The sequence below is a fragment of the Hyaena hyaena genome, unplaced genomic scaffold (genome assembly GCF_003009895.1).
Source record: "Hyaena hyaena isolate Hyena2069 unplaced genomic scaffold, ASM300989v1 scaffold_120, whole genome shotgun sequence".
NCBI lineage: Eukaryota > Metazoa > Chordata > Mammalia > Carnivora > Hyaenidae > Hyaena > Hyaena hyaena.
In genome coordinates, this window is record NW_024080752.1 from 3,095,915 (window position 1) to 3,111,994 (window position 16,080).

General features: G+C 37.3%; 2 protein-coding genes across 2 annotated transcripts in view; one reads left to right on the forward strand and one right to left on the reverse strand.

The window, feature by feature from the left end:
- DTWD1 (DTW domain containing 1) overlaps nucleotides 1-16,080 on the reverse strand; it is a 38,427-nt gene that overhangs the window by 20,958 nt on the left and 1,389 nt on the right. The gene's annotated exons all lie outside the window — the stretch shown is intronic.
- FAM227B (family with sequence similarity 227 member B) overlaps nucleotides 1-16,080 on the forward strand; it is a 197,025-nt gene that overhangs the window by 1,446 nt on the left and 179,499 nt on the right. The window contains exons 2-4 of the mRNA XM_039237154.1: nucleotides 799-852; nucleotides 3,714-3,851; nucleotides 10,069-10,122. Of these exons, the coding sequence (XP_039093085.1) occupies nucleotides 3,804-3,851; nucleotides 10,069-10,122 (102 nt within the window). The 5' untranslated portion in view covers nucleotides 799-852; nucleotides 3,714-3,803. The remainder of the gene's footprint in view (nucleotides 1-798; nucleotides 853-3,713; nucleotides 3,852-10,068; nucleotides 10,123-16,080) is intronic.

Here is a 16,080-nt window from a genome sequence, read left to right on the forward strand (position 1 = left end):
CTTAACCATGGGTTTATTGAAACTTACCCCCCATCATAAGAAATATCTCTGTGTGGGTGCGTGCATTTATAAAACGCATGTCTTGTGGTGCATTTCTCTTTCAAAAGTTTGAAGGCCACTGCTTTATTGGGAAAGGTGAACTTTCTGGATAAGAAAAGTAACAATAGCAAAGTCTCCAGGCCAAGAATAAGTAATTCATGCTTTTTTCTTCTTTAATTGCTCTAGTTCAGATGCTCAGGTTAAAAAAAGCAGATACTATTTATTCATTGAAGCGATATGAGTATCGGTTTACTTTTGCTATGTAATACATTAGTCCAAAACATGGCTTAAAACAACTTTTTTATTGTGCTCATGGATTGTGTGTTCAGTAGGGCACAGAGAGGCAGCTTTTCCCTGATAGCTCAGAAGTTTGTGAATGTTAGCAGAAATCCTATGTGTAAGCCTCTCCATGTGGCCTGAACTTCCTCACAGGATGGCAGCAGCGAATTCAGACTTCTGAGTGCTCCACAGTTCAGCATTGCCATGAACAAGGCAGAAAGTGCATGTTCTTTTCTGATGGAGAATCAGAGAATAAACAGTGTCGTTTCTTGCACATTATTTTGGTTATAAGTGTGTCTTAAAACCTGTCCGGATTCTAGGAGAGGGGACATAGATAGATGCGACTTCTCAAAAGATTGTCAAGGGATTTGTGGCCATTAAAAAAAAACAACAACAGAAAACACCATGATGAATTTACTACTGTCACAGAAAACCCCAACATTTCAGGGGTTTAATACAATAAATTTTTATTTCTCACAGGAAATCCATTAAAGATGTTACTAGTCAGATGAAACATTAGACTCAAGAGTGCAGGTAGTTTTTTGTGTTTGTTTGTTTAATTTTTACTGGTTCTCCTGTCTCCTAAGACTTGGGTCCAAAGCTTATCTGACAAGAAAGAAAGCATGGTGAACCATACAAAAAGTTTTAGAGGTCATCCTTAAAAAATGGCATGTATCACTTTGCCCACATTCCACAGGTCCCCCCAGCCTTTACTGCATGTGACCCTGGAAACTGTAGAGAAATATATACATATTGGTAAGCAGTAACATTTGACCATGTTCTAGGTTTTCCATCAAAACTGGATAGTTCCCAATCCCTCCATTCTATTCTCAGTTCTCTCAAAGGAAAATTTTTTCAACTCTTTTCAATAATTCTTCTGTTATTTACTGCATATGTCAAAATATATTGTACTTTTTTGATTTTTCAATTTCAGACATTATCCACTGACTCTCTTCTATGGAAGTCAATGATAAAGCTCTTTTATAACACCACCCCCAGGTGTACACACGTTCTTATTCCCTCATCTCTCAATGTAGTAATGTCTCAATTTTTGTTTAAATCCTCATTTGTAAATATCATTCAACCCTGAGCCACATGTCACTTTAACTTTTAATACAATCTTTTACTTTCCTTTGTTTAATAATAGCCATATTTTAATGTAGTTATTAGTAATCTGTCCTTAGACATTCTACCAAAGTGGTAAAACATTATAATCAAATATATCAATTAAAATATATAAGTCTGGCAGAGCGTTTTTTCCTTTCATATACATTTGCTTTCATTTCTAGTAAGGGTTTATTTTTTTCATCTTTTAAAAGACCAACTTGTGGTTGGTTGATTTCTGTTTTCATATTTTTATTTCATTGGTTTCTGCTCATACTTTTCATATGTTTTTTAGCCTTTTTCTATTTTTAAAAAACTTTTTAATGCTTATTTTTGAGAAAGAAAGAGAGACAGACAGAGCATGAGTAGGGGAGGGGCAGAGAGAGAGGGAGACACAGAATCCAAAGCTGTCAGCACAGAGCCCGACATGGGGCTCAAACTTATGAACTGTGAGATCATGACCTAAGCTGAAGTCGAATGCTTAACTGACTGAGCTACCCAGGTGCCCCTTTACTATTTATTTTTTAATTCATTGTTTTAGATTCCTAAGTACTTTTAAATTGTTTTCTCCTAAGCATAGCTTTAGCTGCATCCCACAAGTTTTGATATGTTGTGTTCTCATTGTCTTTCATTATCATTCAGTTAGAATTTTTTCTAATTGTCTCAATTATTTTTTCTGTGAGCAATATTTTACATAGAAATGGATTATTTAGTATTTAAGATTTTCCTAGATCTCTTTTTATTGCTGTTTTCTCTTTTACTTCTCTCATAGTCAGAGAACATACTCTGAATGATTTCAATTATTTGTAACTTTTGAGATTTGTCTTATGGTACACCATAGGTCCACCTTGGTGAATGTTCTATGTTCCATTAGTTTAAAAGATTGTGTATTCTGCACTTGTGAGATACAGTTGTTCTATAATGTCAATTAGGTTAAGTTGCTTGACAATGTTGTTCAAATCTTTTATCTCTTTACTATTTCATGCGTGTGTGTACAAACGTGATTCACCAATTAGAGAGATACGTTAAGATTTCTAATTGTGGTTTTTGTGTATATTTCCCTTTAATTTTATCAAGTTCTGCTATGTATATTTCGAAGTTTATTTATTTTTGAGAGAGAGAGAGGGGGGGGGGAGGGAGGAGAGGAAGAGAGAGGGAGGGAGAGAGAGAGAATCCCTAGCAGGCTCCATACTGTTAGTGTGGAGCCCAACATGGGGCACAAACCCCAACACAAACCTTGAGATCATGACTAGGGCCGAAATCAAGAGTCAGGCGCTTAAACGACTGAGACCCCCATATGCCCCATTGACTGTTTTCTTTTGATTGTGGGTCCTATTTTACTTCTTGTTTGTACATCCTACAATTGTTTTATTGTGTATTAGATTTTATGTGGGAAAAATTATAGAGGATGAAGTGTAACTTAGCACAATCCTTTTTCTCTTCTTGGCATTCAAAGTGAGATGCTGATCTTTTTTTAAAAAAGAAACATTTTGGGGCACCTGGGTGGCTTAGTTGGTTAAGCGTCCGACTTTCGCTTAGGTCATGATCTCTCGGTTCGTGGGTTCGAGCCCCGCGTCCGGCTCTGTGCTGACAGCTAGCTCAGAGCCTGGAGCCTGTTTCAGATTCTGTATCTCCCTCTCTCTCTGACCCTCCCCTGCTCACGCTGTGTCTGCCTGTCTCTCTCTCTCTCCTAGAAATAAATTAAAAAATATTTTAAAAAAAATAAAAAAGAAACATTTTGTATTTATTTCTGAGAGAGAGAGAGAGAGAAAGAGAAAGACAGAGTGAGCAGGAGAGGGTCAGAGAGAGAGGGAGACACAGAATCAGAAGCAGTCTCCAGGCTGTGAGCTAGCTTTCAGCACAGAGCCTGACACGGGACTTGAACCCATGAACTGTGAGATCATGACCTGAGCCGAAGTCAGATGCTTAACTGACAGAGCCACACAGGCACCCGGAAATGCTAATCTTCTTGATTCTTCTTCCTAGACTTGAGTTGAACTTTACAGCTGGCTTCTGCTTTAATTGTTTGAAGTCCACCTGTGACTAATCCAATTTCCAACTTCCCTCTTCATAGCTAACTCTTAAATCTTGTCAGTATTTGGGAGAAGTTGGGACTGACTTTTTTTTACATTTTTGCTTCACCTTTGGAGTCGACTCTGTTGGGGCTCTGGAGTCCAAGGAATATAAGAATGTGTTGGCCTATATAAGTGCTTTTTTTTGACAAAAGTCAGAAGTAAGGCATAGGGTCTGGGCAGGGATTGTTTGTCTGAGTCATTTGTTGTTGTATTCAGGTGTCTTTCAGACTCGAGTTTGTTCCTCCTGCTCATGCTGATGCTTAAGGTCCAGCTGATTTCTCTTCATCTCTGCAAAGTGACAGCACCATGGCAGACCAACAGTTCCCTCAATGGATGGTCAGAGTTCACTACCGGGTAAGGATGCTGCCATAGCTCTATGCTTGCTTATAAATGGAATTCTTAAAAAATTTCTGATCATCTAGGCTTCCAGGTAGAAAGGCTTCATGGGCTTGCAGTTTCACGGGCCTATATGATTTGAGGGACCCTACACTTGGCTTAATGGTCTGATGTTACCATCTTAAAATTCTTAATAACTTTTGAACAAGGAACTCTATGTTGTCCAAATTAGGTAGCCCATCCTGCCTTCTAGCATCCACTACTCCTCACTAATCTCACAGAAAAGTGAGATTTTTATTTTGTCTGGGTTTTGCCTTGTTGTTACCAGGGAAGCATAGGTGTTTTGCATCCTTCTACATTCTACTCAGAGTAGAAATCCATTTAATTTATGCCTGCCTGGGGCACCTGGGTGGCTCAGTTGGTTGAGTGTCTGACTTCGGCTCAGGTCATGATATCATGGTTCGTGAGTTTGAGCCCCGTGTTGGGGCTGACAGCCAGCTCAGAGCCTGGGGCCTGTTTCAGATTCTGTGTCTCCCTCTCTCTCTGACCCACCCCTGCTCATGCTGTCTCTCTCAGAAATAAATAAAACTTTTAAAAGAAATAATTTATGCCTACCTCCTTTTAACACTTACCTTAGAAAACTTTGGAATCGTATATTAAAATTAGCTGGAACATGCGTGAGTTTCACTTCCTTAACTTATTTTTCTAATTTTATTTAATTGGAATGTAGATAAAGAAGTTACATATATATACATACACACACATACATGCACACATACAAACATATACACACACAATGGAATATTATGTAGCCATAAAAAGGATGCGATATTGCCATTTATAACACTATGGATGGACCTAGAGTGAAATAAAGTGAACCTAAAGTAGGCAAAGACAAATAACATTATAATTTCACTTATATGTGGAATCTAAAAAGCAAAACAAATAAATAAAATAAGAAGCAGAACTTTAAATAAGGAGGACAAACTGATGGTTGTTAGAGTTAGAGGGATGTGCAAAATGGGTGAAGAAGAAGGGGAGATACAGGCTACTAGTTGTAGAATGAAAAGCAGGAATAAAAGGTGCAGCACAGAGAATATAGTCAATGATGTTATAATAGTGTTGTATGGTGAAAGATAGTAGCTGCACTTCAGGTGAGCACAGCATAAGGTATAGAGTTGTTGAATCACCATGTTGTACACCTGAACCTAAGGTAATGCGTGTCAACTCTTCTCAAAGAAAAAGAGAGAGAGAGAGAGACAGAGAGAGAAAGAAAGAAAAGAGAAAGAGAGAAAGAAAGAAAAGAAAGGAGCACCTGGGTGACTCATTTGGTTAAGGGTCTGACTCTTCAGCTCAGGTCATGATATCACAGACAGTGCAGAGCCTGCTTGGGATTCTATCTCCCTCTCTCTCTGCCTCTCCCCTCCTTGCTCTCTATTTCTCTCTCAAAATAAATTTTTAAAAATTAAAAAAAAAAGAAATGTGGGTATTTTATAGTGCTTTTTACTAGAAGTGGCTTGATAGCCATTATAAGAAAAAAGTAACATTTAAATTGTTCTAATTACTTCTTTGTATTTCATACATTTCAAAATATACTGATAGCTTTCTTCTAGATAACTACTACACTCACTCTCTCTGAAGATATTGTATCCATAACATTTATTTTGTCCCTAAGCATTCTTTGTGCACCATCTCTTATTTCTTACCCTTCTCAATCTACAGTCCCATGTTTTCCATTAAATTTTTTTGACAACTCTATGCAGCATTGCTTCTGAACACTTATTTTTGTAGTGATGCTGGCTTCGTAGAATGAGTCCAGAAGTTTTCCTTCCATTTCTGTTTTTTGGAATAGCTTGAGAAGAATGGGTATTAACTCTGATTTAAATGTCTGATAGAATTTCCCAGGGAAGCCATCAGGCCCAGGGCTCTTATTTGTTGGGGGGTTTTTGATAACTGATTCAGTTTCTTTACTAGTTCTGGGTCTTTTCAGATTTCCTGTCTCTTCCCATGTGAATTGTGGTAGTGAGTGTGTGCTTAGGAATTTGTCCATTTCTTCTAAGTTGTCCAGGATTGGCATATAATTTTTCATAGTATTCCCTAATAATTGCTTGTATTTCTTAGGAGTTGGTTGTAATAAGTCCATTTTCATTCATGATTTTGTCGATTTGGGTGCTCTCTCATTTCTTTTTGAGAAGCCTGGCTAGAGGTTTGTTAATTTTGTTCATTTTTTCAAAAAACCAACTCTTGGTTTCATTGATCTGTTCAACTGTTTTTTTGGATTCTTTATTTATGTCTGCCCTCATTTTTATTAGTTCTCTTCTTCTGCTGGGTTTTTCGGTGCTGTTGTTGCTCTCCTTCTAGTTCCTTTAGGTGAGCTGTTAGATTTTGTACTTGGGCTTTTTCTAATTTCTTGAAATAGGCCTGGAGTGCAATGTACTTTCCTCTTAAGACTGCCTTTGCTGCATCCCATAGAGTTTGGATTGTTGTATTTTGATTTTCATTTGTTATATATTTTTAAATTTCTTCTCTAATTGCCTGATTGGCCCATTCATTCTTTAGTAGGGTGTTCTTTGCCTCCATGTTTTTGGAGTTCTTCCAGACATCTTCCTGACATTGATTTCAAGTTTCATAGTATTGAGATCTGAAAGTGTGCATAGTATGATCTTGATTATTTTATATTTATTGAGGGCTGCTTTATGTCCCAGTATATGATCTATCTTGGAGAATGTGCCATGTGCACTTGAGAAGAAAGTGAATTCCATGGCCTCAGGATGTAGAGTTCTAAATATATCTGTCAAATCCATCTGGACCAATGTGTCATTAAAGTCCATTGTTTCTTTAGTGATTTTCTGTATAGTTGATCTATCCATTGCTGTAAGTAGAGTATTAAAGTCCCCTGCTATTAGCACATTCTTATCCATAAGATTGTTTCTGTTTGTGATTAATTGTTTTATGTATTCAGGTGCTTCCGTATTCGGTACATAGAGATTTATAATTGTTAGCTCTTCCTGTTGGATAAACCCTGTAATTATTATATAATGCCCTTATTCATTTCTTGTTACTGCCTTTACTTTAAAGTCCAGTTTGTCATATATACTATGCACAGTTTGTTTGTATAGCTACTCCAGCTTTCATTTGACTTCCAGTAGCATGATAGATATTTTTCCATCTCTTTGCTTTCAATTTGAAGGTTTCCTCAGGTCTAAAATGGGTTTCTTGTAGACAGCAAATAGATGGATTTTGTTCTTTTATCCATTCTGCTACCCTGTGTCTTTTGATTGGAGCATTTGGTCCATTTACACTCTGTGTTATTATTGAAAAATATGGGTTTAGAGTCATAGTGTTCTTTGTAGGATTCATGCTTGTGGTAGTGTCTCTGGTCCCTTGTGTTCCTTGCAACATTTCCCTCACAGAGTCCCACTCAGGATTTCTTGTAGGGCTGATTTAGTGGTGACAAATAATTTTAATTTTTGTTTATTTGGGAAGACTTTTATCTCTCCTTCTATGCTGAATGACAGGCTTGCTGGATAGAGGATTTTTGGCTGCATATTTTTTCTGTTCATCACATTGAAGATTTCCTGCCATTCCTTTCTGGCCTGCCACGTTTCAGTAGATAGGTCTGTCACTACTCTGATAGGTTTCCCTTTGTATGTTGGGGCCCTTTTGTCCCTAGCTGCTTTCAGAATTCTCTCTTTGTCCTTATATTTTTCCAGTTTCACTATGATATGTCATGAAGAAGATTGATTCAAGTTACGTCTGAGGGGAGTTCTCTGTGTCTCTTGGATTTCAATGTTTGTTTCCTTCCCCAGATTGGAGAAGTTCTCTGCTATAATTTGTTCCAGGACTCCTTCAGCACCTTTCCCTCTTTCTTCCTCTTCTGGAATTCCTATGATACAGATATTGTTCCATTTGATTATATCGCTCAGCTCTCGAACGCTCCTTTTGTGTTCCTGGATCAGTTTCTCTCTTTTTCTCGGCTTCCTCTTTTTCTATAATTGTGTCTTCTAATTCACCTATTCTCCTTTCTGCCTCTTCAGTCCATGCATTGGACGCCTCCATTTTTTTATGCATCTCATTTATAGCATTTTTTAATTCATCACAACTATTTTTAAGCTCCATAGTCTTTGTAGCAATAGTTTCTCTGATGTTTTCCATGCCTTTTTCAAGGACAGTGATTTTTTTTTTATGACTATTGTTCTTAATTCCTGTTCAGTTATGTTGCTTATATCTGTTTTAAGTAGTTCTTTAGCTGTCTTTTCTTCCTGGAATTTCTTTAGAGGAGAGTTCTTCCGTTTCGTCATTTTGGCTAACTTTCTGTCTCTTGTTAGTTTTGAAAGTATGCACTCTGCACCGCCAGTACTGCTGTATTAAAGAAGGCTCTTTGACCAGGGTCTGTCCATTCAGGAAGTATTCTTTGAATAGTGTTTCTTGGTCTCTCTTGTTGAGACTTTTGTTATTTTATTTCCCTACTTGTAGTGTTATTTGGGACTCTCCGCCATGTGTACTTTGGCTTGTTTCTTGAGGTAGCCCTGGAAAAGAAAACAGACAGACAAACACACAGGGAACAAAGGCACACAAACGCACAGACAAATCCAACAAACATGCAAACTGAAAGGGAAAAAGAAAAAGAAAAAAAAGAGTAAAAACAAATAATCAAAAGAAAAAAGAAGAAAAGCAAAAACACCCAAAAGACAAAGGAAAGTCTAAAAGCATAAAACCAGAATTCCCAGCTACAAAGAAAGAGCAGGGTGTACACAGCGCTGATGGAAGAGCATATACAAAGAGAGAAATGACAGGGCAAGGAGGAAGCGAAATTGGACAATAACCAGGCAGAGAGACTAACAGGCTTAATTCAGAGAGAGAAAGAGGAGAATATGTAAGAGGTGAGGAGAAAGAAGTGAAGATAATGTTACTCAGAGAAATTATATCGTCTGAGGACTCCAGAGAGAGAGAGAGATAGAAAGGCAGCAGTGGAGGTATAGAATATACATCTAGAGAATGGATTAAATGTGACTGTTTAAGCAAACCAGTGACCAGAGTGCCCAGTCCAGCAGAGGGGAGGGATTCGAATGAGATAAGGGAAAGAATAGAAAGAATTGATCTAGAATTAATCACGACAGTGCATCCATGTTGGTCTTGCCCCAGGCTCTGATTTTTAAAAAAAGCAGCTCTTTAGAGGGGATGGGCATGGTTTGGTGTAGGCAGGTCTTAGCCTCCACTGAATCCCGTGGGCCACTCCCTGAGGTCCCGCGTTGGTGGTGGTGGGGAGAAAAATGGCAGTGCCCTAGTCCCTTCTCGAACCGAGCATTGCAGCTCACTCTTTTGGGTCCCATCTCCCTGTGCCGCAGGTGTAGCCGAGGTGGGTCGTGCTCTATGTCCCAAGCCACGCCTCGTTTCCAGATCTTAGTCCGCATGCCCCATTGATACCGCCTGAAATATAAACCCGCAGGCCGAGTCCCTCCCAGCAGTTACAAACTGGCCGCCCTCCCCACTGGGGATGGACAGCAAATGTGACTTTTAATTTGATACGTAAAGTAAGAGTTAAATAGACCAAGAAGGGATTGGAGAGGGAAGGTTTGGGACAGGGAGCCTTCTAGCAGAAGTAAGAATATGTACACAGTCTCTGAGGCAAAGAAGAACAAGGTGTGGTCTTGATTAAAGTTCATTTGTCTAATGAAAGAATATATTTTCAACTTATGAGGAAACTACTAATAAAAATGGGACTATTACTTATTACATGGAAATATCCAAATATCTAAGTTATTTTCACCATGTCACTAGTGTGGACTTTTATTAAATACTTCATCAGCAAGAGGGGCAAGTTAATATATTTTTGGCTCTGGATTTATTGTAGACACCATCCAACATAGCCCAAAATATCTTGGAACTCTTGTAGGAATTTGTAATGAGGACATTCAACAGGATTCATTTGGAGTTTTTTCTCTAGGAGCAATATATAAGAGGGAAGCCTTTTATAGAATTTGTTTTGGAGGCTTAGAATTTAAACATTGATCTCTGTTCTTTTTCAGAGTGCAGGGACTTTACTAAGTGATTATTTTACAATGCCTTATGGCTTTGAAAATTATAACTTAAGTCCAGAAGCATCATTTACTTAAGTAAATTATATGTAAACATCATAAACAATGTTAATTTATGTGAGGTATATTAGGAATATTTATTAAAATTATCAATATTGATTTCATGTTAATTAGCAATATTGATTTTATTTCATCAGAAAATGCATAAACCTCCAACGAACATTGAAGAATTCTTAAAGTTTCAAAAATGGGTAAGTAGTACCTCTATTTTATGTGCCATTACATCTTTTATTATGTTTTTAATTTTTTTAATGTTTGTTTATTTTTGAGATAGACAGAGCATGAGCGGGGGAGGGGCAGAGAGAGAAAAGGAGACAGAATCCAAAGCAGGCTCCAGGCTCTGAGCTGTTAGCACAGAGCCCAGTGCGGGGCTTGAACCCACGAACTGCAAGACCATGACCTGAGTTTAAGTCACACACTCAATCAACTGAGTCACCCAGGCGCCCCAGCTGTTACATCTTATAAAATATCAGTTGTGGCCATATGGAAGATTTAAGAAAAGACTGGGAATAGAAATTCAAAAAAATACATTCCAGTGTGGGAAATACTTAAATTTATCTCCTTTCAGTAAGCTCTATGTTGTAGCCTTTCCCTCTTGTCAGTATTCTATTCTTTTTTTTGACTTTGAAAAAATTCTAGATCTATATCCCATCAGAAGGATGATACAAACATTTCTATATAATTTTGCTAATATGCTTGTTTTAATATTTACACCTTAAAGAATATCTGATAATTATTCATACTTAACCTTATTTATCCATGTACTGCAGCTTAGACTAACAGGTAATTTGCACAGGTGGTGTATCAGTTTTCTTGATTGTTGAATCAGAGTGAAATATCCAAAATGTGCTTCCATGTTGTAAGCTCCTGTTTTGGAGAAATGTGACATTTCATTGTCATTAAGCAGATCCATCGCTCGCACTGCTACAGCCTTATTTGGGTGGTGCTTTTCTACAGAATTTTGCACTGTTTCCCACATTTTACATATCTCCTTAATCTCATTTGAAGTGAGGGATTCCTCCATCTGTTTCTTCTCCGCCTCTGCAGATGAGATGCAGACGTAGACTTCCTATAAAATCTTGCAACTTCAGCCACTCGCATATCTTGTTCGTACTTTTCCATGATTTTTTTAATATAAACTGGAATCATCTTCATCTTACCACCTTTCTTTTCAATCTTTTCCTGCACGGGAGCCATTGTATACTCACACACGATGTTGACTACAGTACAGTATTAATCACTTTTTGTCATATACGGTATTTCATGTAACTGACAATAAGACAGCAGAAGAAAAGGCCTATATCTGCAGGCAGTCTGACCTAAAATGAAGCAAAGCATTCCTAAGCTTACTCTTGTATGGAAAAGCAAACGACTGTCCATAGGTGCTTTAAAGTGAAAAAAATACACTAGTGCCAGTTGTGGGCACCTTCCAGCATTCTGAAAAATCACTGATTTCTGCAAACTCTGCAACCTGAGACCAGGCAATCCAAATATGGGAGACAGTCAACCATAATTTCACAGTGAGAGAGAGAGCGAGAGAGCGAGAAAGGGAGAGAGAGAGAGGGAGAGAGGGAGAGAAAGAGAGACCGAAGAACCATTGGCTCATTTGTGATCATATGACGTTCAAGGTAATATACTACTCATATTGCAAGATATCGCTCATTTATCAAGTTAAAATTTATTAGAAATGTTTGCTCATCTTGTGGAACACTCACAGAACAAATTACTCACAATCCAAGGTTTTATTGTATTTTGATTTAAATAATGATGGAAAAGTGCTGTAGCCTAATCACAATGTTTGAGGTCTTTTTAATGCCAAAGGTAAAGGATTATAGTTAAACCAAAATCAGCAAATAACTATGGAGATATTTGGACTATACCATCATTTGTGGGTTTTTTTTTAAATGTTTATTTTTGAGACAGAGAGAGACAGAGCTTGAGGCAGGGAGGGGAAGAGAGAGAGGGAGACAGAATCCAGAGCAGGCTCCAGGCTCCAAGCTGTTTAGCACAGAGCCCGATGCAGGGCTGGAACCCACGAACTGTGAGATCGTGCGTAACCTGAGCCGAAGTCGCGTGTTTAGCTGACTGAGCCACCCAGGCACCCCCCATCATATATGTTTAAATATCTATGGTATCAGATGAAAATTTCTAATTATTTGAATTGGAAAATGTATAATCACTCTGCTTAAATTAAGAATAATGCTAATCAAATCAACATCACAGATTTATGCCAGCCCTTTACCAAAGATAGAATAAACTAAAATTCAAAGCATATGTTTTATTAATGGCATGTAAGGAGCACTGTCCTTGTATCCAAAGGCCAGCATTTATATTGATAGCTTTCAATTTTTATCATATGGCATTTGATAAAACAACATATATTTGTACTGTTTTATCATTTATGGGTTTATCTGTAAAATTGTTCTTATTGTCTCAATTTCCCAACCAAATACTTGTATTCCGTAGTTACTTTTTTTCAAGGCATGACTATGTCTATGCATTGCCAAACCATTGAATATTTGAAAGCATCCAGGAATGAAATGACTCGATATTTAATTTCTTGTTTGCTGGACAAAGCTTTTGTCGTATAGGCAATCATAAGAAAGTAATAATAACTTCCTCAAATTCATTTAGGAAATATTTTTGATACCTATTACAGTTAGAATATACTAATGAATAAAAAGAGGCCAAGATCCCTGTCTTCATGGAGCTGTCATTTTTTTTAAAAAAGTGAAGCATATGATAAGCAAATGAATAAAAGAAACCAATTAAAATGTATTCTAAACTGCTTATGGCTTCCTGGAAAGCCTATCTATTAATTTCCCTCTAAAATATAAAAGCAAAGGTATGTGTCTGCATAGTGGTGTAGTCATTAAGAGCAGAGACTCTGGTGTCAGGTTGCCTGTGTTCGGATCCCAGCTCCACTACTAGCTAGCCCTGGACCAGTACCTGCAGCCTCTGTGTTAGTTCTTAGTTTCTCACGTCTTATCACTTATCTTTTACCACATCATCTAAAGATGTCCCATTTTGGCCAATTCTTACCTCTTTTTTTCTTTTGTAATTTTAACATTTTATACCTTCTACTCCTGTCTTTCCCCTGTTCCTATCTCTTGTTACAGTTCTGTGTACTTTTTTTTTTACCTTCAGTCATTTCTCATTTATCTGTTTGATCAATTCCCACATTCTCTTCCTGCCTCTTTCCCCTTTACTCCATCACCATTCTGTCTCTATTTTTATTTTTATAAGAATATTTTTGTATTCTGTCTTTATGACAGCCTCTTGTTCCACTAGTGTTTGCATTACTATCTATTCCATGACTTGTCCTGTTCATTCATTCATTTAATGATTTTTATCCACTGCCTACCAGATGCCAGGTGTTGTTCTGGACCCTGGAAATACAACAGTGAACAAAAAACAGAGAAGAATCCTTGCCATCATGGAATTTACATCACCCTCCTTCTGCGCTGATTTTCTTTAGTGTCACACATTTTTAGTCCTTTTCAGTTATTTAGGTACTCAAGAATTAGTTTGAATTCTTTCCTTATTTACACATCACATTTGATCTTCCCTGATGTTTATTTCTTACTCTGTGTCCTGTTTTTCTGCTTTCACGTGACTTTTATCTAGGAATACTTTACGTTCATATCAATTTTAATTAACAAGTCTGCTACATTTGTAATCCATACCTAGAGGGTACTCAGATCCCTAATGTGATTTTTCTCAGAAGATCAAAGGTACTTTGTGATAGAATAATTATTTCAATCCCATTCTCTTTATTCGAGGAACAGTCTATTCATTTATCTGTTTATTTATCCGTCCATCCATTCTTTAAAACCCTCATTTTTTTAAAAATAAGGTAAGGGAAGAAGACCTAAATGTCAATTTTTCTAACCCTGGTCATTCTTCATATTTTTTACCCATTTTTGGAAACCTCAGCCCTTTTTTTTAGAGCTTACGACATGGGTGAAGACCTAACCATATATTCAGTAAGTAAAATCTCTTTTCAAACTTCAAGAGACCCCTTTTGTCTAGCTACTAGGCTCCATCTCTAGTTGTGTACTAGTATGTAATATTCTGTGCCTCTGCCACTGCCAAAGTTTAATTGCAGTAATTTAAGTAAACATAACAAGTACATAGCTGATTTTTGCTTTGCCGACCTTTTAAATAAGATAAATGTCTTCCTAAAGTTATCACTGAAGATTATAGTGCTGTAATGGAGAATTTAACTCTTTAGGGAACAGAAATTTCCAGTCCGATTCTTTTGACTCTTTGGAATTGGAATATATTTGTTTTTAAATTAATATAATCACTGTGGACTCTGGATGCTTAAACCCTAGTAATGTTGCTTTTCCCTCTGCCAGTAGTGACATCATTTTTGCCTGGCAGTTCTTCTGCCTCTTGCTGCTAGTTGACTCTAGTTTACCTTCCCTAGGATTGGCCACAAATTTGCTTTCAGATGATACTCTATTCAAGGAGCAGCTCTGTGAAGGCAAAGTAGAAAAGAATAATAAATAAAAGTAAATAGAGAAATGAAGGGGAAAGCCAGGTATGATCTGCCACAAGATCACCGTCTAGTATCCATTTAATCATGCAGCCATGAAAAAGCCAGTAAAAGAGTCAGAGCTTAGTTACATATCACCTTCTTTATGGTAATGTCTTTGGGACACCAGTCAATCCCTTGATTACCTTGGGAAAGTACAGAAAACAGAGTCTAGTCAGGCTTATAGGATTACAGGATACTTTATTCACCTCATAATATGCTTCAGTATTTTGGGAACAAGGATTGTGATATCTCAAGTCTGGCATAAGGATACATTTTCATAAAGATTGTGTATATTATAAAATCTTGTCAAATGCATTTGCATTTTAGCGTCTCTTCTCTCTCCCAAATCTCCTCTAACAATAGCAACACATGACCTCTGAGGACTGTGTTTTCGAATGTTGCTGTCATTCTGACTTGAAAATGTTTGTCTCTCAGAATTGTATCCTGTGATTATATCTTATTCTTCCAAAGTCTTTGTACTTTTTGATACATAAGACCCGAATTTTAATGCAGGAAACTTCTCCAGGTGGTTGTGTCTTATTTAAGGTACATATTTGTAGGAGTTGGGAGATGGTGCTTATGAATCTAAGTATATTCTTCTTTCTAAACTGATAGAGGGGGCTAGATACCTGTGAGAAAGTTTTCCAGAGTTAGAAGCTAGGTATTATTGAGGTACCTGCTATTATTAGAGAGCATAAATTATAAATAAGACATGTATGATGGGTTCATACCTTTAAAGGAAGAAAAAGGCAAGTGGATTAGACCAAGGCTATTTAAAATTTTAAATAATTCCTGATCTGCAGACTTCATATTTATTCCCATTTAGCTAAATTCCCAGAATATCTCACCCCAAATTCTGTTCAAGAGTTTATTCTCTGCAAATTTTCTACCATTGCACAAAGCATTCTTTCATTCATAAACCTTTCTTTACAGGCTAGCTTTTTTTTTTCTGCTATTAGTTGATTATAATTAAAATACAATCTTATATTTAGAATTTGCAAATATTATTATGAAGCTCCTTCCTTTCCCTTCATTTCCCTTTTCTTCCCCTTCCTGAACAATTTAGTTCTGAAGCCACTTGGGGACCCAAACAAAGCAGGTGTTTGTATTGGCACTGGGGAGGAGGATGTGCGGCGATGGCCCTGGGAAAGCTATCTGAAATCAACCATGGTGAGGAGAGTATTCATGTGATGCCAAAATCCAAGGGAATGAGATGGTATCCACCCGTGGCTGGGAATGAGGGGTTTTTCCAGGGAGGTATGGAAATAGGCTGTGGTTTCGTATGAGAAGTTAGAGCCCAATAGGGGTAAGGAAGGTATCCCTGAAGAATTGGCAGGCTGGCATTGGATGTCGGAATCTAAGCAGGATGAAAAGGGCATCTACATAGAAAATAGGCTACTAAGGATAGGAGAGATTGGTTACCTGAAAAGATTGATCAAATAAATACGTATGCTAAAGAAAATGGCAACTATATTTTTCAGTGTTGGAGGTGGTACTTGTAATATGTAAAGAGAGAAAACTAGAATGTTTGGAATTGGAATTGCAGGTTTCACTGTGAACTCATGGTTTTAAATACAGTAAAACCTTGGTTTGTGAGTGTAATTCA